This window comes from Mauremys mutica, chromosome 6 (genome assembly GCF_020497125.1).
Source record: "Mauremys mutica isolate MM-2020 ecotype Southern chromosome 6, ASM2049712v1, whole genome shotgun sequence".
Lineage (NCBI taxonomy): Eukaryota > Metazoa > Chordata > Testudines > Geoemydidae > Mauremys > Mauremys mutica.
In genome coordinates, this window is record NC_059077.1 from 84,466,042 (window position 1) to 84,489,813 (window position 23,772).

Here is a 23,772-nt window from a genome sequence, read left to right on the forward strand (position 1 = left end):
CATCTACTGGTGCCCTGCAGTTCCCAGGGCAGTAACCCTGCACACCTGCTTTAATGAGGGGGGGGCAGGGAGCAGCTGGGACCCACACATGTGCACACCCTAGAGTGACCAGACAGCAAGTGTGAAAAATCGGGACGGGGGTGAGAGGTAATAGGAGCCTATATAAGAAAAAGACCCAAAAATTGAGACTGTCCCTGATCACCACCCACACATGTGAAACGGAGCTCATTTCTAGTTCAGCCCCATCTTTTTAAAAAAGAACTTTAGGTAGGGTTAAAATACATCTGTATTTTCCTGGACATGTCAGGCTTTTCGGTTCTTAATCACCTCCTGGGAAAATATGGACGTATGGTAACCCTATTGGTACAAAAAATACATGCTGTCGCACATCACTTAAATCAGAACTTTTTATAGGGAACCCATTGTTAAATCAGAACTTTTTATAGAGAATCCGTTGTTAAGATTTTGGCAGCTCATCACTGGATGTGGGCGACCACTGATTCAAGTCCTCCCTCTCCCTGATGAGACAGGATTTGAATAGGGGGTGCCACCTCTCCGGTGAGCATTCTAACCACTGTACTGTACTTCAACAGGAGACTGAGGGAGCCCCACATCAGAATATCACATAAGATAATGGTTAGGACACTCACCTGAGATTGAATTCTACTCTGTATGGCAGTATGTCTTGAATAAACATTGTGATGGATGTAACAAAAACCTGGAATGTGGCAGGTATCTCAAAAGAATTTCTGGGACCCCAGCACATCATATGAAGAAACAGGACTGTCCTTGGAACTAATGGGACATATGGTCATTTTACATATATGTAGAGTAGCAGAAGTTTAAGATGCAGGTTATATATTAAAATAAAATTAAATGGATGTGTTTATGCTGAGACACAACATAAGTATCATTGAAAAGTTAAAAAATGCATGCAGAATTTTAATAAAACTTTTTATAAAGATTTTGAAGTTTTTATACTATTAAGGGTTTTTTATTTTATTTTAATGAATTTAATATATTCTGAAAAGTTGAACTGCAGCATAGTTTAAGAAGTAGCCAAAAACGTATCTAAAGTGAAATGTGTACAATCTTTCCTTGGACGGCTATGTGTGCTAGATACAATTATATAATGTTGAACAGAGAGCAAAAATTTGCGGATGAACAGTGATCATCCTTTGTGTAATCCTTGTTGCTTGTCTGGAGTTCAGTCTGGCATTTCTCCCCAAGGAAAGCAAAAATCCCAAAGCCCCTGGATGAAGAACTATTGACAACTTGCTACATTATGCAGTATTCCTCGCTATTCCTCTGCCCTCCCTAGTTCATATATTAGAAATTAGATAGTAAATTGACTATTAATTTAATTTTTGTCTTTGTCCAAAAACAGATTTGTAAGGTTACATCCTTTTGGTCTGAAACGGATTCTATTGAAGTTCATGGCAAAGCTTCCATTGTCTTAAGTGGAATCAGAATCTGGCCCTAAATACTGTATATATCAATACATCTGTACCAGTAACTAAATAGAATAATTACTCTGAGTCAATTTTAATGTGCCTTATAAAAGAAAAACATTCTTGCAAGTTGCTCTAAGGCTCTCATTCAAGACTTTATGCAATGAAAATCACTTCCTGAAAATGTTTGTTTTATACCTTTTCCTCCTTCTCTCTCTCCCTGTTACAGTGCTCAGGCTTTACAGACCATGTTTCAGTTAATGACTCCTAAGCAAATGTATGAACACTTCAAGGGGTATGAGTATGTTTCACACATCAACTGGAATGAAGACAAGGCAGCTGCAATTCTGGAAGCCTGGCAGAGGATGTATGTTGAGGTAAAATACAAAGTCACTTGGAAATCATGCTTTGAAATTTATAGATGATAGTAGTCCAATAAGGAAGATGCTTAATGTGTGGGTGTGTCCTGGTTCTAAAGTAACAATGTACTCACTGCAACAGAATATTTTAAAATATGGCTTTTCTATCTTCTTTTGAATATAACAACTATTTGGCTGTTCACATATGAGTAACACTAAGAAAAGGTACTGTTTATTTTTTGTTCCTGTTATTGAGAACATTTTTCTTATTTGCTGAGACGGAAAATGAACTGAAGATGTAAGTGCTAGATTGAATTTAAAAGCACTTGGTCAGTGTGATTACTGGAGAAAGGTGTCTGGAAAACATTAGCTAGCCATAGAATCTGCTCACAGCTGCAGTCCCATTGGTGAGGTCATGTGACATTATCTGGCCTTTGTTTCCCAGGCATTGACCTCTGCTGAGCTGCTTGTGACCTCCCTAAAGTGGCCGGCCAATGAAGAAAGAGAGGAGTACCCTTAAGAATTTGTTGTTTTGGATTAGAGGCAAAACTGATATAACAAGAGTTAGAGAGAAAAGGAAGAGAGCAGAAAAGCCTTCTTAAATTTCAATATTGAAATTTTTTCTGAATGAACTGTGATTGCCTTCTCAGCACAACATACATTCTGATTTGATCTTCAGTAACTTGCAATGAATATGTACCAAATGCATTAGTGATTTCAAGTAGGATCAACAAAATCTCCTCTGAAGGGTATACATTTTAATGCTAATGATTAAGACAAAAGTTGGCTTCAAATGTATAGTGCAGAAAGCTCATAATGTATCCCCTTCGTTTAGTAATGCTTATTGTTAAATATCTGTTCACAGGTCGTTCATCAAAGTGTTGCACAAAACTCTACTCAGAAGGTGCTTTCCTTTACTACAACTACTCTGGATGACATCCTAAAATCATTTTCTGACGTCAGTGTTATCAGAGTTGCTAGCGGCTACTTATTAATGGTAAAATAAATGTAATCTTGTTTATTTAATTTCTCTAGTGTTCTAACTGCTTTTAACATACATGTGCGTTATTGACTCCATCCTGTGGTATATATGGTAAAATTCATAATGCCTAGGATGAAATTGTCAGTTTGCAATTTGTGCATCTTTGACTTATGAGTATCACCTGTTTATGTAACATCTCTGATGTGTGTACTCTTTTTAAAATGTATTTTGTGTGCAAGCTTTTGGTTGGGGGAGGTAAACATTAGAATATGACACATTCTAATGTTTTGCTTTTGTTTTTTCCATTGTTCTGCTTTCAGCTTGCCTATGCCTGTTTAACCATGCTGCGGTGGGACTGTGCCAAGTCCCAGGGTGCCGTGGGGCTGGCAGGAGTCTTGTTGGTTGCACTCTCAGTGGCTGCAGGATTGGGCCTGTGCTCATTGATTGGAATTTCCTTTAATGCTGCCACAACTCAGGTATTAAGGAGCTATTTAGTCTGCTATTAGATTACAAGTGCTCTGTTAGTAAACAAACCCATCAGAATCAGTCTTTGGAAAAAATTAAATAAAAATGCTGAGTTTAGATTTTAGTTCTATACTTGTGCCTGTTTCCTCCAGCAGCTCACATTTCATATGTCCCACTTTGAGAAATTGCAAAAATAGTGCTCCTGATGGGTGTTAAAGAGAGAGGCCCCAATCCTGCAACTTACTTTACGCAGGCGGACCCCAGTGCACTGATTTCTGCAGGGGTGCAGAATAGGGGACCAGACATTTTGCTGTTACATCTGAAAGTATCAGACTGCCCATGTTCTAACAAAATACACTTGGGATCTAATCCAATATTCCTTGTCTACCCAAATCTCTCATTGACTTCAGTGGGAGTTTTGCATGCATAAGGAATGCAGCATCAGTCCATTGGCACTATTTCAGAAAGAAAGTTACTAGCCTTACTTTATCCTTTAGTTTTTTGTTCCTGCCCATAGATTCCTGTTTAAAGTGTGCCGGGAATATTGTTTAATTAGCCATTTAATATCTGGCTACATGGTAGGTCATAAGTGTAATATAACAGCGTCCTTGTTTTTTTCCACAGGTTTTGCCTTTTCTTGCTCTTGGAGTTGGAGTAGATGATGTTTTCCTTTTGGCACATGCATTTAGTGAAACAGGGCAGAATAAGAGAATTCCATTTGAGGTAATGATAACATGGGGAGTTGGGGCAAATAAAGGAAAAGCTTCAGAGACACAGAATGTGACTAGGATTAATGGTCCTTTTTTAGGAGTGGGGGGCGGGGAGAAAACGAAGCTAAAATAATTTAAGCAAAAGTTTAATATTTAAATATGATGCAAGAGATAATTTAGGAAGCAATCCTACCTCTTCTGCACACCCATAACTCCAAGTAAATGTATGTTTTGGAGGTGAAAGAAATACAGGATTGTGACTTTAAAATGCTAAAATATTTTTGCATCCATCATTTAAAGTTTTAAGGCACAAAGGAGCAGGAGGGAGTAAATTTGAAAACCAAACACGCATTTTAATTGTTGTATAGAAAAAAAATGGAGGTGAAGATTTTTTGTTTTGTTTTGAATTATGCATGTTCCACAACTCCTTTTTATTTATAAAGGAGTGATAATTGAAAATATTAAATCATCATTAACATATGAGCATTGTGAAATCCCAAATCCTCTAATTTTTACAGCATTCTCCCTCTAAACTGGGGTTTTATTTTCAGTTTGGAGTTTCGTATCAGAATTACAAATCTGTGTAAAAAAGCAACATGTATTTCCTTTTTTTTTATTGTATACAAACTGTCTTCCACATGCTCTTTTGTCATCTGTCTTAGCACACAAGCACCACAGACTCCTTTACCTGTAGCCACCATGTGCTTTTAAACCAACAGCAAACAGCCCTGTAGGTTGGCAAACAATCCTTTCTCTTTTTTTTTTTTAAACAAAGTATGAAGCTTTGTGTGGTCCTGGGTTTATTGCTACTTGCTTCCCAAGACATTGTAGATACATAGTTTAGCCATGAGTTTAATGCATGCTTATTTTGTCTGAAAAATATTTAAAACAAGTGACTGAAAGGATACAAAACATAACCTCGTTAATAAAAGACATATTTGATATCTGATCTCAGCATCACTTTATCTTTGAATTTTGAAGCCATGCTAAGCCTTCTTTTCCCCCTAAAGAATTGTTAGCACTTTATGAGGTGCCTGCTATATTGTCAGATTATGTTATGTGGGTGCTTTTATTTCAGTACAGACTTGTTATAGATTGCCATTGTCATCATGTTACATCTACAGTGGTGATCTGTCGCTGCTACCTCACAGCTCCATTTGAAGGATCTAACCCTTAAACACCCAGTGCTGCATACTCTTCAATTCATTGGACTCTTAAGATATGTTTTATGTTTTTCAGGATAGAACAGGTGAATGTTTGAAGCGAACAGGAGCAAGCGTCGCCCTTACATCTATCAGCAATGTTACTGCCTTCTTTATGGCTGCCTTAATTCCTATTCCTGCTTTACGGGCATTTTCACTCCAAGTAAGTTGATATCAGGTTTCGCTGGCTTTTATGATTGTGCTTATATCATGGTAGGGCGAGGATAGTAACTCTCAGTGATAGTATTATGGTCAGTACTAGGTACTTCTCCATTCCACTGTGCATTGACTTCTGCTCCCTAGTCTACCACACATATAGAAGGAGGTGACAACACCCATTCTTTTCACCCTTACTCTGCTCCTCCTAGTTCTTGCAAATGGATCCTGACCTTCTGGTGTCCCACAGGAGAGTGAAAGAGCACCCTGACCATCCAACGGTCTCCCAGCACAAAAACAGAAAAATAGAAAACTAAGTGAGATTTAACACACACACCCCTCCGCGGCTAAAAGCAGCAGGCTATACACTAGCCTACAAAACCAGATTGCTGACTGGCAGTATAATTCCTTGTGCAATGACAGCAACAAGGAGCACTGCTGCCACATTAACTATTACCACAGCAATAGGTACTTCCCTTATTCCCAATGTCTTTTTAACAGAGTATTGGAACAAAGTATATTGATAATTTCATGTGCCCAACTACTTTGAGAGAATGTGTGAATGTTATGAATGGAAAGCTCTCTCTCTCTCTCTCTCTCTCTCTCTTGCTCTCTCGTATTTATGTTTGTGATAAAACATTTTCAGAGAGATTAAATATTGAGAGATACTGAAGGAAGCTCCTCTTGAAAGCTAAAGGGCTCTTTGAAGAGAGCTCTGGGAGGTTCTCCTCTGACACTGCTCTAACACATAGGCAATTTATAGCACTGTCTGACCTTAGTACACAGCAGAGAAACTGTACTTTTTCAATAGTAATTTTTCTTCTGTTGTAGCCTGGCTCTCTAATCGTTTTTCATTCTACTTGACCCTTGACCTACCCAGAGGAAGTGAGGGCTGCAATTTTTCTTAATACCTGTGGCAATTATTGCAGTTTTCAGAGGTTCAGGCATGTCTGCATTAAGCTGTGAAACGATAAGCAGTTACTGATTACAGCTGCATGAGGACCAATGAACATTAATAATTTACTATTTTTCTTCTCAATAGGCATTTTGGTAGTGAATAATATAGAAAATACTGAAAAACACAGGCATCACTGTTCTGCATTGTGTGTCTTCAAATGATATCTAAAATTAGGGATGCAAGTCTTTAGCAGTGATTCATTTGTTGTGTGATGGGTGCAGGGGGCAGGGTGATAATACAGTTAATCCTGAAAGCCACTTTCATCTCTTATGGGGGATATTGACAGAGGAATTACTTAATATCTTATGGCAAAGATCAACTGTTGTAGACTTTGTTCAGGATTCACGCCTATTCACATACACAGTGATTAACATAGATTTCAGCACTCACTGTTAGAGCATATGCAATGTGTTGAAAGTAACCTTTTTCTTTTTAAACACTCTCTTGGAATGAAATTATTTATTATGATCTCTTCTACTCCATGGCCCAACTCCAAGAATCCAGCCCCTAGCCCAAGTGGTAGAAAGGGCTTTGGATATCTCCACTGGGAGTCCTTGGGAACTTGTCTTCTCCCTTCCTTTCATATGCTACACAGTGGCTGCTGAATGGCTCCGTGGAGGCTACCTCAGCCCAATATACTGATCATAGGAAGAAGAGTTGGAGAATCCACACAGAGAGAGATTCTGTGGCCTCAGTCACTCAACTCCCTGTGTTTTGGGGGCCTTCACAGATGTGGACTCCATGCTGTTAAGGGGCGCTCAATTCCTGGGGCATCTGCCTCAAATATGTCCCCACCACACATACCAGAAATACACCAATTCCACTGCCAGTGGGACATCCACAGAGACAGCAGCTGTGTTAGTGCCTGTGTGCATATATATATTAAACTTTTTCTCTCTTCTGTTTGACAGATATATTATGTGACCTATAGTTTTGCTGTCAATTCACTCAGTAGTTCACAGTAGCAGGCACATGTTGTCAGACGTACCATGCTTTCAAAAAACAAATGTCTGATGCTCCAAATGAGGTTTCAGCACATCCAGTGTGTCCAGTATGATTTTCATGTTCAAGTTACTCAGACTGATAAATGTCAGAATTAAGGTCTCTTATAAAGTAGCAAGTATCAGAGGGGTAGCCGTGTTAGTCTGGATCTGTAAAAGCAGCAAAGAGTCCTGTGGCACCTTATAGACTAACAGACGTTTTGGAGCATGAGCTTTCGTGGGTGAATACCCACTTCGTCGGATGCATGCGTTCATCCGATGAAGTGGGTATTCACCCACGAAAGCTCATGCTCCAAAACGTCTGTTAGTCTATAAGGTGCCACAGGACTCTTTGCTGATTATAAAGTTATCTTAGAATCTTTCTGTAGGAACTTCTACTCAGTCCTTCCAGTATCTAAAACTGTACTTGATTTGCCCAGTCTTTTCATCTATGTTGCCATAACCTCTCTCAGCTCATCTGTAGTAGCACATTTTATACATATGACAGATGGAATAATGCGCAAAATATGCACCCTATGACCTGCACTGAGGATCTGCTGGTAACTGAAAAATTTGTGACCACAGATGAAAAATACGAGAATGAAGCCTTTTATTGTTAGAAATGGGGGCATCTATTACTTGTTCTGTATTGCTTCACCAGGTGTAATCAAAATCAGGTGATGCATTTAATCATAGCATTCAGAATCAGTTAACCATGTAAGATTCTAGTGGGTGGTCTGTTTTTACATGTGGATTTCTTTATTTACAATTTTCTTCCTCCCTCTCCCTCTCATTCATGTTTGTTTAAATAAGAACTCCTTGCTGACTTTGACATTTTCCTAGTGGAGCTTAGAAAGCATTGAAATACAGCAGTTTTCTTTTCGTAGATACTGATTTCTGTTCATCTAGATAGCAAACTTTTAGCAGATGGGCTTAAAAAGAGGGTTGCTTTTGACCTTATTTCTTTCTTCATTCACTTTTCTGAAGACATTGCAAGATAGCTGTCAAAGCTTCCATGGCTTTTGAGGCCCAGGATCTGTAAAATAACCCAGCTGCTGAGGGAGAATAAATGATATCCTGACTAGCGCCTATAAATGGGAACACAACCTTCAGCCTAGCATATCAACACTTCCTTCTTTCTGAACTTCTGTTATGGGAGCTAATGTAGCTCATCCATACTTCTGAATTGTTCAGTTACTTTAAGAAATTCAAAGCCCACAAAATAGGGGGCCGTTGTCTCAAGAGTTGACTAATGTTTTTCTTTTAAATTCAAATTTATTCTGCAACTTTTGCAGATCTTACATAATGTAATAGCCTTTATCAAATATAAAGAAAAGAAAATCAGCAGTCTTAAAGTGAGCTTCTACAACATATTATCTGAGGGGGTTTGTTTTGCTTTACAGCTTTTATTACGTGGTGGGGGTTGGGTTTTTTTTGTGGTTTTTTTTTTTTGTCATTTATTGCTTTCATAAATTGTTTAACTCAGGGGCATAGAATTTGAGATGCTGAATGCTTTATGAGCAACCCCAAACTCACATTGATTCACCTCCTAGAGGGCTGTCAAGATTGGGTCCTAAATTTGTAGATATGTATAATATTCTTAAAATTAGTGTAGGCGATCAAAGAAATCTGTGAATTGTTTTGGCCAAATCTGCTGTAAGAACATCTTCAAAATAGCTCTTTGTTTTATTTCTAAGCGGGGGAGGAAGTGGAAGAATATAAAAACTGAGTACAAATTCTGCCCTACCTATGAAACCCTATTGAATTCATGGGGCAAATACAGCCCTGGCAGAAGAGGTCACAACTCCATGAAAATCAATAGAACTTAGCCCACTTACACCAGGGCTGAATTTGGCCCTGTATATGTAGGGGGGGTTACTTGGATGTTCTAGTAATCAAGCATGGAACTTAGCCCAATAAATTGTAGCAATAACAATTTTCCTCAATGCAAGAATGATTAACTTTTTCTTAAATATTAAAGTAGGTTGTCATGTGTGGGATTTTTTTCGTAATACACAAACTCCGTGTAGCTGAAAGAGATACCTGTGCTTTATTGAGAGAGAGAGAATGTAAGTTGTTAAATTAATTCATTATCTTACTCTGTGAATAACACTGAAAAGGCTTGCCCTCTCCTCTTTTCCAACTCCTTAAACTGTCTCTGCTCCTGTCATGAGGATTTAAGGAGCAGAAGTAAAGCTGGGGGAGGGGAGAATCCAAGACATGTATGCTATCAGAAGGGAGTTGCAGTGAGGCAGCAATAAGGTGGAAGTCTTTGTGACAGGCCTCCTCATCTGCTCATCACCTCTGGCTGTGCAGCACACCCACTCTCCTTGGGTGGTCTACCAGGAATGGCAAAGACTAGCACATACCTTGGGCAGGGCCCCAACCTACCAGCCTTTTTACCTTCTCCCTCAGTGACTCCAGCACAGACTTCCATTCTCTTATTTCAGTTAACAGATGCAGCAGCAGCCACCAGATTTTACAGCAGCAGATTACTAAAATGTTTAAGTTTGGTTCAGAGAAAGCAGCCAAATTCATGGAATGTGTTTGATGCTCACTCTTTAGAGAGCCCCTTCATCCCACACCCCCAAATGAGGCCTCAGCTCCTTCCCTCTCAGACTAATCCCAGAACTTTTGTTGACTTTTCAAGAGGGAGGCATGAGGCTCTTCCCACTCCCAGCTCTCTCTGCTGGGTCTTGTGGCTGCTGATTTCAGATTCCCTGTAGTCTAACACTATATTCCCACACTACAGACTTCATTAACTTAGAGTTAAGGTGCAGTTCCTGTTGACATAATCACTACAAATCAAGGAAATTGTCAATGAAGGCCCAAGTTCGTTCACATGCCTCAATACCCAAACATCACTCAACCCAGACACCAAACCTCCATAACAAACAGTAGCACTGAGAGGAGCCTTTGAGGTCCTGATACATCGGCACTTAGAAACTCTGCTCTTCCTCAGTCTCCCCTCCCCTCACTGCAGACCCCACCCACTAACCCTGATTCTCATCCCCCTCCCCACAAGTCTCCTGCTCTTTTTGCTTCCCTGGGTCCCCAGAGGCAGCAGTATATGTTAGGAGCTGATCTGGGGATTCAGGGAGGTAGGCTGTATCAGGTCCGTTGTCTTCTCTTTGATGAGATGATGAGTTAAGATTGATAAGGAGAACAACTCATGATGTATTTCATTTTAAAAATTAAAAACTATCTTATACCTGAGATGTCATTCTGTCTGTGTGAGTGGGTGAGTAAGTCTGGAGTTTGTAAGGACTGGGATACTTCAGCTAGAGGAGTCCATAAAACTATGAGACTCTGAAGAAAATTTCACAAAAGGATTGTTTAAAAAATGTTTTCTTTGCCAAAGTCAGTATATCTGTGACCAAAATTGCATTATGGAGACTTCAGTAGTCCTAAGAAGAGTAGTTATGTTTAATGTGGAGACTAAATTTACTCATTAGAGTATGAAGTAGAATGCTGTTAATCCTGCTTAAGTACAAATCCCAACGCAATTTTAACTATAGAGCCCCAAGGCAACTGACACCCAAGGGTTGTTGGTACCCACAGTGGAATCCAGTAAGGTAAGGGCTGTATGTGGAAGTGTTGGGGAGGAGGGTGTCTATGAAGCTGGAGGCCCAGTTAGAAGGTTTTGTGGATGCTGGAAAAATTAGGGACTATATTGGGAAATTGGGAGCGGGGCTTGACTACTCTACCAAAATCTCAAAAAGTTTGCAGGAAGGTTGACAGAAGCTCTTACTTTAACTGAATTAATTACTCATGCTTTATAGATACTTCAACCGTGATTGACTTTGCAGAATAATAATAATTTAAAAAAAAACTTCTGCAAAGTAGGCTCAGTAAATACCTCCCCTGCTAAAGCAGCAGTTTGTTTTCCTGACAGATTCAATCCATTCTAGAAAGGATCAAAAGGAAATCACTTAATTTTGCAGTCCTGGCTATGACCTTACATACCTTTGTGTGTGGGTATTTATAAATCATGGAATGGTCCTTGGATCTTTTCCCTGAAAGATTCAAGTGTTGGTTAAATGCTAACTAGCCTTTTTAACACTAAAGAAACTCTATCAATAGTGACATCTCCAGTCAGATCAGTGGCATGAAAATCTTGCTTTAATCAGGTTAATGATCTTAATATAAAAAGGAGCAGAAGCGTAAATTGCTTTAAAGTACAGTATATTTACAATTTTAGGATTAATATAACTAGAAAATGTTTACACTAGTGGTTCTGTCATTCTCAGAAAGTTGTAATAATAATTGGTGCTTTATAACTTCAGAGTACTGTGCAAGTACTAATCCTCATAACACCATTGGGAGGTTTATTGCTCTGGTTTTGCAGAGGAGGCACAGAAAAAGTCAAAATTGCCTTGTACAAGGCCACATGATACGGGCTACATTTTCAAAACTGGATATTAATTTTGGATGCCACAGATTCTGGGTTACCAGTTTGAGACACATGGAGTGTGGTTTTCAGATGTGCTGAGCACCTGGAGCACCCATTGACTTCTTTTGGCGTATTAAGTCCTCACCCTTCTGAAAATCATCAGGCCAGAGGTGTAGCAATTTGGGAACTCATAACCCGTGAAATTTAGTTAGTGACCATTTTTGAAAATTTGGGCCAAAATTGCATACAACTCAGAAGTTACATGAGGGAGGCAGGCAAGAACATGCCATCTGTTTATGCCATTTCCTTAAATTGAGCCACACACATTGAGCCATGGTAGAGTAACATGCTTCTTATATGTTGTTGGTAACTTAGGCCGTACCCAAAGAGCTTAATGTTGTTTCTTGTTGATTTTTTTTTTTTCAGAATAATTTTGAACATTTTGGTCATTTGAGTTTGAAATGAGGTTTTGTTTTCTGGGTTAATTTCTTCTTTCTCTATATGCTGTTCTTCTTTCTTTACACGCTGTTCTTCCATCTTTTGTGGTCATTCATAGTATTTAATATGTGTTTTAGAGAATGGTTTTGGATGTGTATTTTACTCTTTACCCTCTAATCGGGTGAAGGAATCCCATTGTTCACGTCACTTATCATTTCATGATTGTAGATTGTCAGGTCTTTGGGGCAGGGTTCAACTTTTTGTTCTGTGTTGGACTGCACCTAATACAATGGGATTCTGGTCCATGGCAGATCTTCTGGACACTACTACAGAACAAATTAATAACAATAATATGTGCTGCACCCTGTGTGTTTATATGCAATAGATAGGGGAACAGTTGAGATTTGAATTTAATTTTCATTTTAAAATTAATATTTAATATCCTTGTTCCATTTTAAATAGTTATTTTAATAAAATTGGCTCATTAATCAAACTGTATTAAACTTGAGTGGGGGAGTTCTATAAATAATCCTAAAATATTACTCTGTTTTTTATAGCTGGATTTTAGCTAATTACATCAAATGTGTAGTACATTACTACAATTAGCATTTTCATTAAAGTTTAATTAGAACTTTTTCCATTATTGATTTAACACTATTCTGTAATGTTATAGTGGTAGCTAAATGACTTCATAACCTTCAAATTGATAGCTACAGTTTTAACCCCAGGGTGTCTTTTTTTTCTTTCTGCATTATTAAAACTGCAATAATACAAATTCTCTCGCAAAAATATAATGTATTGTATTTTTTTTTTCAGTTTTAAAATATGTCCATCACCATGTCTTGGTGGACGTAAATAAGAACTATATAAAATTTAATATTACAGACTTTAATTAAATACAGTTGACTCACCACAATGAAATAGGAATGTAAAAATACCTCTCTTAGCCCCCCAGGCTAAAGTCTGAATGTACTCATGAGCTGACATGACAAATGGATAGACATGTTGGAATTGAAAGGAGTTTGTAAGCTTTTTAAGCCTGTGTCCTAAAAGCATGAAGCTTAGTGATGACATCTCTTTACCTCCACTTGGTTTCTAGGCTGCTGTTGTTGTCGTATTCAACTTTGCCATGGTTCTGCTAATTTTTCCTGCTATTCTAAGCATGGACCTTTACCGTCGGGAGGACAGGAGATTGGATATATTCTGCTGCTTTACAAGGTGAGGCTATCTGGGAGTGTAACTTTGTATCAAACAATCTCCTTGTGGTTAACACTTGGGGCTAACACAGCAGCCCTTCTGTGTGAATAGTTCCCACTGCAGTGAGCAGGAGTTCTGCATGCTTCAGGACTGCAGGATCAGGCCCATAGTAGCATGTTGTCAGCATGATTTTATTGCTAACAGGTGAAGCATGTTTGCTATCTTGGTTTTCTGACTGGGTAGATGTAAAATAATAAACAGTGCTCTCTCTGTTCCATACATACTGTGCCACACACACTCATTTTACTCTTTGGGGCATAACTTTCCAGAAGTTTGTAGCGGACTCATGCTTTGAGAATATCCACAAGTGTTTAGTTCACTGTTTTTATTATTTTTGTAGGATCCCAAAGAGAGCCCATGTGCTGAAGTAGAAAGGTGGGGGGTTGGGGTGGGGCAAGCGTTATTTCCATTTTGGGTGTTTCTCTCGGGGACTGGCCAAAATGTGAGTACCCCAAGGCATCACTTGTACTTAAAGTTATCATCAGCTCTGTATAATTATTACTGTTATACATGGAAACCTTTAAACATTATGGGAAAAAAACCTTCCAAAAGTTTAGAATTGGGAAGTGACTTAAGGGTACAGCTCTTTGTAGGGCTGGAAGAGGTGCTAAGAGGGCCATGCCACAGCAGACAGACTTGGACAGAATTAGGCCTAGTCTACACATAAAACTTAGGGTGACATAGCTATGGCACTCATGGGTGTGCAAAATCCATATCCCTGAGCACCACAGCTGAGCCGACCTAAAACCCTGCTGTAGGCTTGGCAAGGTCAACGGAAGCATTCTTCCATCAACCTAGCTTCTGTCACTCAGGGAGGTGGAGTTACTACAGCAATGGAAGAATCCCTTCTATTGCTGCAGTGAGAGTTAACACTATGAGGTGACAGAGGCACAGCTGCAGCACCATAGTTATGCTGCTGTAACTCTCATAGTGTTGACAAGCCCTCAGTGATGGGACTGCAGCATCAGCTCCACCATCCAGGAAATGGGTGCAGCATGAACTCTGCCCCCTCCCTACCTCCCGTGTGCACTGAGCCAGCTTTGTGGCAAATGCTTATGGAGCAGAGCCCATGGAAAGACTAGAGTCACTGGCAGGGACGCTGGAACTTGGGGGTTCTTGCGGTACATCAGCACCCCTGCCTTGAAGTAATAATAGCAACTGAATGCATGACCTCCATCATTTACAGGGTATACGTTTTTGTTCAATGGCTTTCAGTGCCCCTGGTCACTGGAGGAGCTAGTCTGAAGCACTGACTACAGTTTCCCTCCCATTGCAGTTGGTTTGTGCACAGAAGAGAGGGCACCTTGCATCCTCTCCCCTTTGCACACCCACTAAGGACCAGACACAATTTAACCTTTCTATAATAAGGAGAATGTGCCATGTCATCTCTAGCTTTGTTTTCAAGGTACAGGGAGTGGTTGAAGCAAAGGACTGTGAACCCAGATCTTAGGTTCTATTCCTGGCTTTGCCATAGATTCAGTGTGTGACGTTTGGGAAGTTACTTAGATCAAAACTTCCCAAAGTTTTCACTAACTTTGGGTCCTCCATTTTTTAGTTTGATTTTCAGAAGTACCGAGCACCCACAGCTGCTATTTACTTCCCCATTTAAGCGGCACAAAACATAGATCAGGATCTGGGCCTGTCTACTTATCTATACATATAGACACCCAATGCAATTTGATTTGTTTTGGCAGGCACGAGAAACACATATTTATGTAGGCACCTTCTCTTTACCCCTGTTTAGCAAAATGTTTCCTTAAATTGCAAAACAAAACCTTCATCAAAAAATTATATACAACTAAAGTATAAAAAAATTTAATGAGTTGTACATGCATAAAGACTACCCTGTCTAATCTGATGAAAATGTATGAGTGTAAATGGATGTTTGTCTCTTCTCTTTCAGTCCATGTACTAGCAGAGTGATTCAGATTGAGCCTCAAGCATATGCAGATAATGATAACACTCGCTACAGCCCTCCACCACCCTACAGCAGTCACAGTTTTGCACACGAAACTCAGATTACAATGCAATCTACAGTGCAGCTGCGCACAGAATATGACCCTCATACCCATGTGTACTACACCACAGCAGAGCCCCGCTCAGAAATATCTGTGCAGCCAGTCACAGTGACACAGGATAACCTCAGCTGCCAGAGCCCAGAAAGCACAAGCTCGACGAGGGATTTGCTTTCCCAGTTTTCAGACTCAAATATGCATTGTCTTGAGCCACCCTGTACTAAATGGACGCTCTCATCTTTTGCCGAAAAGCATTACGCTCCATTCCTGCTAAAACCAAAAGCCAAGGTAACCTGCAAAATGTACATCCATTTAACAAAAATACATATTTCTCCCTTGACCAAGAGGAAAGGACTTTTGTATTTTGGAGCAATATGAGTTACCACATTAGAGCTTGGTAAATTACACTGCCAACAGGCAGAGATTCATTTTGGAATATTTATTCTTAAATGAGCTCTAAAATCTTAGAGCTCATTTAAGACTTGAAGACTTTCAGTTTACTTATGTGTCCAGTGACAGTATTTTTATTACACAGATTTTGAGTGACGGGAGACACTGGCATCTGTAATATAAGTTTGTAAACAGTGAAAATAAGTTAAAAATAGATTTCTAACTTTTGTTCCCTTTAAAATGTATAGCGCATGGTCCAACTCCCATTGACTATAATAGGAATTAGAAAGGGTGCATCGTGTGTAGGGGTTAAAAGCATGATACTAAAAAAGTAAATTTCAAAGTAATTCCTCTAATGTTTCCTAAGCAGCATCTTTTCTTTAGAAACATGGGACTTACTGCATTTCCATTTTCTATTGCAGGTTGTGGTTATTTTCCTTTTCCTGGGTTTACTTGGTGTCAGTCTTTACGGTACTACCCGGGTGAGAGATGGACTGGATCTCACAGACATTGTACCACGGGAAACCCGAGAATATGACTTTATTGCTGCACAATTCAAGTACTTCTCCTTCTACAACATGTATATAGTGACACAGAAAGCAGACTACCCCAACATCCAGCACTTACTTTATGACCTTCACAAAAGTTTCAGCAATGTTACATATGTTTTGTTGGAGGAAAATAAGCAGCTTCCCAAAATGTGGTTGCACTACTTTCGAGACTGGCTGCAAGGTAAAAATATTGCTGAATGGCTAATAGAGGGGTTTGGTGGGTCTTTTTGTGCCTGTGTCTTTAACACCGACCTAACTTCAAGTACATGAGCAGTCCCGTTGGCTTCAGTTGGGACTATTCACAGGCTTAAAGTTAAGCATGTTACTTAAGTGCTTTGTTGGATCAGGGGCCAAGTGCGTAGGATTATTATAGTAATTCATTCTGAAACAATTTATTCTTTAGTACTGAAAATAAACAGTAACATTACAGCAAATGTAACATTTCTTAGTTATGGGTCATCAAATTCTGCCTAGAAATGCACCTTCCCTCTCCCATCTTTATGTTGGAAGGTCTTTTAGGAAGTATTAGTCAATTGAAAAATAAATTGTGCTGACCTATGGAGACAGTCTACATTTTCCTATAACTGTTTACAGATTACTAATGTAGTCAATAGTTTCTAGAAAACGTGCATAAAAGTTCTAGTATTTTTGTTTGTTTTTTCCTTCTGAGAATATGTGGGACAGTATGATGAAAGTAAAACCACTAAGTGGCATGCAGTCCAAAAATGATCAAGCTCTCTCTTGTATTTAATATATATTGAGACTGAGAGGAGCTTTAGTTTTGTTTTGTTTTTTAGGTCTGAGATTCATTCATCAGTCTGTTACATTAACTTAATGAAAGTTTTGCTTGGAATATTTTGCTCAGAAGCACACAGGCAACAGTTGCAGGAGAAGAAAAGGCAATAGTTTTTAATATACTTTTCCAAATACACTTATATGCTGGTATTCAACTGAGATTTGTTTCTGTTACTATGTTTTTACAATAAAGCAATTTGTAGGCAATCTCAGAAAGAAATACAGGAAGTTGTGGGGTGTCCCCTTTTTTGCATGTTTTGCAATGATACAGACATGTAAATAGTTTCCTATACACAGAAGAAAGAGATGTCGTATGAGTAGTTAGCTTGAGGGGAGAGTGTTTATTGTAGAAATTATTTCTGTGTCTTCAAGTTTGTGCTGATGCTCAACATGCAATGCTAGTGGTAAGTCTGGAAAGAGGGCAGGATTGCTGCTGGCAGTGTTGTGTGGTAAACACTAGGTCTGAAGAACACCTGTGTGTAGCTGGAAAGCTTGTCTCTCTCACCAAGAGGAGTTGGTCCAATAAAAGATAATACCTAACCCAGCTTGTTTTTCAGTGACACAGTAAGCTAATCAGTCATCATGCCCATTACAGGTACCTGATTCTTTCAGAGGCAAATCTGTCTCTCCACATTTATTTAAACCAGAACACCACACAGTCCATATCCCAAAGCTTAGAGGTTCCACTATATGCTTATTGTGAATCTGACATCTATATGACAAATGAATCTTACAGTAATCACAGCTGCATCCCACAGGGACTCAGAGTTTCTCGAAGACTGCACACCAGCACCAATAACCACTCTGGTTCCATGTTCAAGAGTGGTTTCGTTTTGCTCCATTTTTTCACTCTGCTGCTGGGAAAATGATACTGAGCAAGGGATTTGGCCCAAGCCATGCCTCCTTTTTGCAAAGCCACTACCTCTACAGCCAGCGGCAGCTCCAGGCACCAGCACTCCAAGCACATGCCTGGGGCGGCAAGCCGCGGGGGCGTCCTGCCGGTCACTGTGAGGGTGGCAGTCAGGCTGCCTTTGGCGGCATGCCTGCTGGAGGTCCGCCGGTCCCGTGGCTTCAGCGGCAATTCGGCAGCGGGTACGCTGAAGCTGCGGGATCGGTGGACCTCCTGCAGGCATGCCACCGAATCTGTGGGACCGGGGACCTCCCACAGGTGCGCCGCCAAAGGCAGCCTGCCTGCCATGCTTGGGGCAGCAAAAAAGCTAGAGCCACCCCTGTCTACAGCTCACCCAAAAACTGAGCAAGCCCTGTGCACTACATTATCCACCATTCCCTTGTTCCCTTGCAATCATATGGTAGCTTTTTAGAGGAGGTGGATGTATGTGTAACTCACACACTTTTGAGATAATAGATGTAACTTGCATGACACATTTAAGAAAAAAAAAAAAACACTAGGGAGGAATAAGCAGGCTCCCCAAACTTGTGATTTGACAAAAACCTCAGCCCTGATGAACTCTTGTTCCTTTTAGGTCATAAATGTGACTGTCACTTGACATTTAGAAGGGAGAACTGTACGACTAATATAAAACAACTATATTGTGTAGATTAAAATAGAAGGAGAAAAACATTAAGCAGTGTAGGCAAAGGAGAGGACATGTTTTAAGATTATGGAGTGTTGATGAAGGAGAGGGATCTAAGACCTATACTAGAGAAAGCTCTCACACCTGTACTAATGTGATTATATGAAGGAGCAGATAGTAATAATAATAATACCTAATTCTTATATTGTGCTAGCTAGACCCAAGACTAAGTGAGTGGAATGGAAAGGAAGTAAAAAGAGAGCAAAGGCCAGTGAAGCTGGCTGGAACAGGTCCATGGAGCTTTTTAAAAACAAGGAAGAGGGACAGTTTTAAATTGGATCCTGGAATGAATGGAGAGCCGGTGGAATTGTATCAGAATGATGTGATTGTATGTTAGAGAACATGATATGATCTTTCTAATGGCAAACTAAGGTTATTTCATGTGCTTGAACTACAGCGATAATTCCCATTGACTTCACTAGGAAGTCAATGCACAGATTGCAGGCTGAATATGCCCCTCAGGCACCTAAATATTTGCACGGTGGATTTGGTAGGTAACAATAGTATGTGAACAGCAGCATTTTTTATCAAAGTATTGTGCTTGGCGTTAGCCATACAAGACTCCCACTGATTTATTTTCAGTGGAGTTATATGGCTTCAGTCTTCCACAAAATCTTTTAAAATGTTGTCTTGCTCCTTGATTTTCAATAATGCAAGCACTTTCTCTTTTATCTGAAAATATCAAGGAAAGGAATTAACATTTTAATAATTTCATTTAGAACTGGAAATGTGAACTTTGTGTATATAAGTGACTGGATGTAAATGAGGTAATTTATATTCCCCGTTGACTTATAATTACACTTGTTTTCCAAAGGGTAATCATACCCTGTGCTTCACAGTGCCTGCTGTTCGCATGGGTCAGGAAGGAATTCATTCCCTCATCCCCAACATCTCACGTACAGTATGGCAAAATTGGCCAGATGCACTCTGGAGGGAGGGAGTTCACCTTCTTTATGTGAAGCATCAAGCATAGGTTACTGCTTCATGTGACAAATTTTATGTTATGTTCCTGCATATACCATTTTAAAAATTGCCTTCATTTGTATAGCTTTGCCAAAGGAAGGCACCACCAAGTTGCTTTATTTTTCTGTTCCAAAAGATTTTGCTGATCACAATTATTTTTAAAACATACTAGTTTTTTGGTTGTACTTTTAATGTGTAGCTATTTTCCTTTGAATTCACAACTTTTATTTTTTAAAAGTGTCATGGTAATTTTGGTGGTCTGTAAGTTTTAGCGACTTTGAAATCATTAAGAAGTTATACACCCCTAAAGATGATTTCTTAGGTACTCTTTCTGACATCTCTAGATCTCAGCAATGTACCGGTTCAATAATTAGAAACTGGTGCTGGTACTTGTGCCTATTCCAGTAATAACATAAAGGGAATAAGCTATCTAAGTCATAAAATATTCAAAATGGATTTGGAGTTTGTGGTGAAGATTCATTTTTTTTTAAAGTATAAAGGGAGGGGGAAAAGACCAGATTTTCATGCAGGTTAGTTATGTAAAATTTATGCACAATTGTATGCTGAATTTACAAGCACAAGTTAAGTAATTTTGAATGCAAATAGCTAATTCTGGTTATTAGTGTATCCAGTTGTCCCCTTTGTATGAAGCATTTATTAATCTGAAAACTCTGGCCCCAAATATTGTCTGTTTAGCATAGCATCTTGTGCTCACTTTACCAAGGAAAGTCATGTATATCGTAACTTAGAACTCAATCTTTTCTTTGGTGGTCTCGCCTCCTCTCCCATGTTCTTTTTGAACAACCCTCCTTTAACTCCCAACATGCTCTTTTACATCACTATTCCGATAACACAACTGGTGCTTACAACCATTTCACTGGAGGTTTTAATGGACTAAACCTGTATTCAGGAAGGAGAGATTCGTGTTTTTCCACTTCCTAAGTTATATCTTGCCCACTGTGAGTGCCCAACAAGCAGCCCTTTCATATTGCATGCTTTGGAGTCACTTAGATGATGTTGGAGTATCTGGTGTTAAATGGTCTCCCTTTGTTGGGAGGGGCTGGAGTACTGGCTGAGCTGGGTTTAGAAGGCTTGCTTTACTGCTTTGTTCTGAACCTGTTGGCTTTAGTGGGGGAAGGGGGGAGTATGATTATGGAGGTCTTCATGGGAGGCAACTTTCTAGGGGGAGGGGTAAGCATTTGTAAAGGAGAATGAGCACTCAGGCCCTACGGCTGTGTGTCATTTAGGTCATGTTTTCTCTTCCAACACTCTTATCTCTTTACAGCTGTAGCTAACCTATCAGTTCTGTAATGATGGTTTTGATTACAGCCTCTCAGGGCAGCTGTGAGGTGGGTCGGTGCTTTTTTTTTTTTTTTTTTTTGCCCCTCTGCTTTTCCTTCCCTTCCCAGGACATGCGGTTTGTCATCTGTTTTCAAAGAGCCTCCTTGCATTGGATTGTGGCTTCCTGTTCTAAATCTGATCCAAATTTGTGCTGTGAGGAGTGAGGTATTCCCCCTTTCCTCTCCACCCGCCCACCCCTCCAAAGGGTGGCAAAGAGGAAAATAACAGTTGAGAGTGAATAGGTGTTGGCTGTGATCTTTACACGTGCTGGCAGCAGATCCCACGACTTGTATTAGCTACACAAGTTGAACAGATGGAACAAATTGACAAAATCGTGTTCACTCACGCTGTGCTCAAGAAGCAGCTGAGTTGTTGTTTGAAGTTGAAAGTTTGAGTGTGGTTTTATTTTCCCCCTTGCAGTGGAATTTCTGGTTATATCATAGAACCTATTGCTTTAGCGCTCTGCAGTAGCACAAGACAGTTAATGAGAGTGCTAATGTGCTTGGCCAGCATCTCATGGGGAGGCAAGGGGGGGGGGGAGAGCAGTATGGGGAGTGTGTTTCTTTTAGATAATGGATTAAATTCCTTCCTGATTTAACTCCATGGTAGTCAGTGGAGTTTCTGTTTTGGTGCCATTCAGCGTAGGGTGAGATTTCAGTAATGTGTGGGGGCAGAGGTTGCGAAGAATGGAGATACACGTTTTAAAAAAAATATTAGCATTGCACAACTGTAGTTTATTAAGACCTCTGTGAATCCTCTTCTTTTGATTTACAAACAGAGTGCTAGGTTGTCACCTAACTCCTAGCCCTGTGAATGGGGCAGTGTGGACCTATGCCACCAGGAGAAGGAATTGTGACCCCAAGTCATAATCCCTTCCCTGCTCCCCACTGACTACTGGGAGTAGGGTGACCAGACAGCAAGTGTGAAAAATCGGGACGGGGGTGGGGAGTAATAGGAGCCTATATAAGAAAAAGACCCAAAAATCAGGACTATCCCTATAAAATCGGGACATCTGGTCACCCTACCTGGGAGCAGTGGATTACTGCAGCTCTTGTTCTGAGTGCAGGTTACTTACCCAGTCTCTCACTAGCTCAGCTCTGCTAGCCAGCTCCTTCTTGCCACCCCCTTCACAGAGGGTGAGGGATTATAGCGGACCTTAGCTTGGACTCTGTGCATCTGCACTCCAGCCATAATGTGGGGAGAGCCCTAACACAGCCACTCAGTGAGCATGAGACTGGGGGTGGGTTTACATCATCCTGAAGCTTCATTAGAGAGGCTACAGGCTGGCCCAAAATAGGTATATATGTAAAAAGAGTAATTACTTTTGTTTCTCCCAACTGTAATTTGTTTAAAGAGTGGTTTCTTATCTGCATGTTTAATCTCCCCCCTCCCCCCCTTTCCCAACTCATCTAGGTCTTCAAGATGCATTTGACAGTGACTGGGAAACTGGGAAAATCACATATAACAATTATAAAAATGGATCTGATGATGCTGTTCTGGCCTACAAACTTCTGGTGCAAACAGGCAACCGCGATAAGCCCATCGACATCAGTCAGGTACTGTCCCATACGTCACTGTGACCATACCTGTTTATGTGGAAATACACAAACTAGTGGGAGTTGTAGAAGGAATGGGGAATACTTAGTTGTTGGGGTTTTATTTTATTTTTTATTTTATTTTTTTTGGTATCTATTGAGCTTATAAAGCTGATCCTGCAGTTCTCACACACATGAATAGCGTCACTTGCTTCAGTGGGATTACTCGTGGGAGTAAGACTGCAGGATCGAGCCTGCATTCTTTAATATTCAGAAGCAACCATCACAAACGTCTATCTTTATGAAATACTAGTTGGTGCATACTTAATATTTTTTGAGCCCAGTTCTGCTCTTAAATGCATGAGCTCAGTTCCCATTGAACACGAATAGGAGCTGCATCCTTGTATATGAAGGCAGGATTGAGCTTTGCATGGCCTGATTCTTCTCCAATTTTACATCAGATTGAACTCCATTGACTTGAGTGGAGTTGCACCTGATTTACACCAAAGTATGTGAAGAATCAGTCATATACGGTCGTCCTCTATTTTATTTTTTTGACTGGTGAATAGAAATCTTAAAATGTAGATTGCCAACTACTCAGTTTGCTCCCAACAATTTGAATGGAAAGGCACATTTTTAAGAGACATTTTTTAGCAGGGGTGGATGAAAGGGTATTGCAGCCATCATATACTATAGTGAGGGCTGCCAACCCTCCAGGATTGTCTGGAAGTCTCCAGAAATTAAAGAGTAATCTTTAATTAAAGATTATGTCATGTGATTAAAACCTCCAGGAATACATCCAATTTGGCAACCCCAACTATAGTACTCCTGCACTATCATGAGTTAAGGGTACATCGACATTTGAGCTGGGAAGTGTGATTCCCAGCTCACATAGACATACCCACGCTAGCTGTACTCAAGCCAGCATGCTAAAAATAGAAAGTAGCGTGGACAGGAGCCTGGGCTAGCCACCCAAATATGTACCACTCTGACTCCCTGGGTACATATTTGGGTGGCTAGCCCAAGCTGCTGTCTGTACTACCTTGGATACACTGCTATTTTTAGTGCACTAGCTTGAGCAGAGCTAGCATGAGTACGTCTACGTGAGCTGGGAATTAACCTCCCAGCTCAAATGCAGATGTACCCTAAATGTAAAGGCAGTACTAGAATTGAGACTCTCAGTTCATTAAGCAACCTGAGCACATCAGAGCTCCTTTTTATATGGTACATAATAGC

The 23,772-nt window shown here is 40.0% G+C and overlaps 1 protein-coding gene across 1 annotated transcript in view; it reads left to right on the forward strand.

Moving 5' to 3' along the window:
• The window catches only part of PTCH1 (patched 1), a 76,537-nt gene that overhangs the window by 32,818 nt on the left and 19,947 nt on the right, over nucleotides 1-23,772 (forward strand). The window contains exons 7-15 of the mRNA XM_045022375.1: nucleotides 1,681-1,828; nucleotides 2,676-2,807; nucleotides 3,113-3,268; nucleotides 3,882-3,980; nucleotides 5,207-5,332; nucleotides 13,194-13,312; nucleotides 15,255-15,654; nucleotides 16,179-16,488; nucleotides 22,415-22,557. Coding sequence (XP_044878310.1) covers nucleotides 1,681-1,828; nucleotides 2,676-2,807; nucleotides 3,113-3,268; nucleotides 3,882-3,980; nucleotides 5,207-5,332; nucleotides 13,194-13,312; nucleotides 15,255-15,654; nucleotides 16,179-16,488; nucleotides 22,415-22,557 — 1,633 coding nt within the window. The remainder of the gene's footprint in view (nucleotides 1-1,680; nucleotides 1,829-2,675; nucleotides 2,808-3,112; nucleotides 3,269-3,881; nucleotides 3,981-5,206; nucleotides 5,333-13,193; nucleotides 13,313-15,254; nucleotides 15,655-16,178; nucleotides 16,489-22,414; nucleotides 22,558-23,772) is intronic.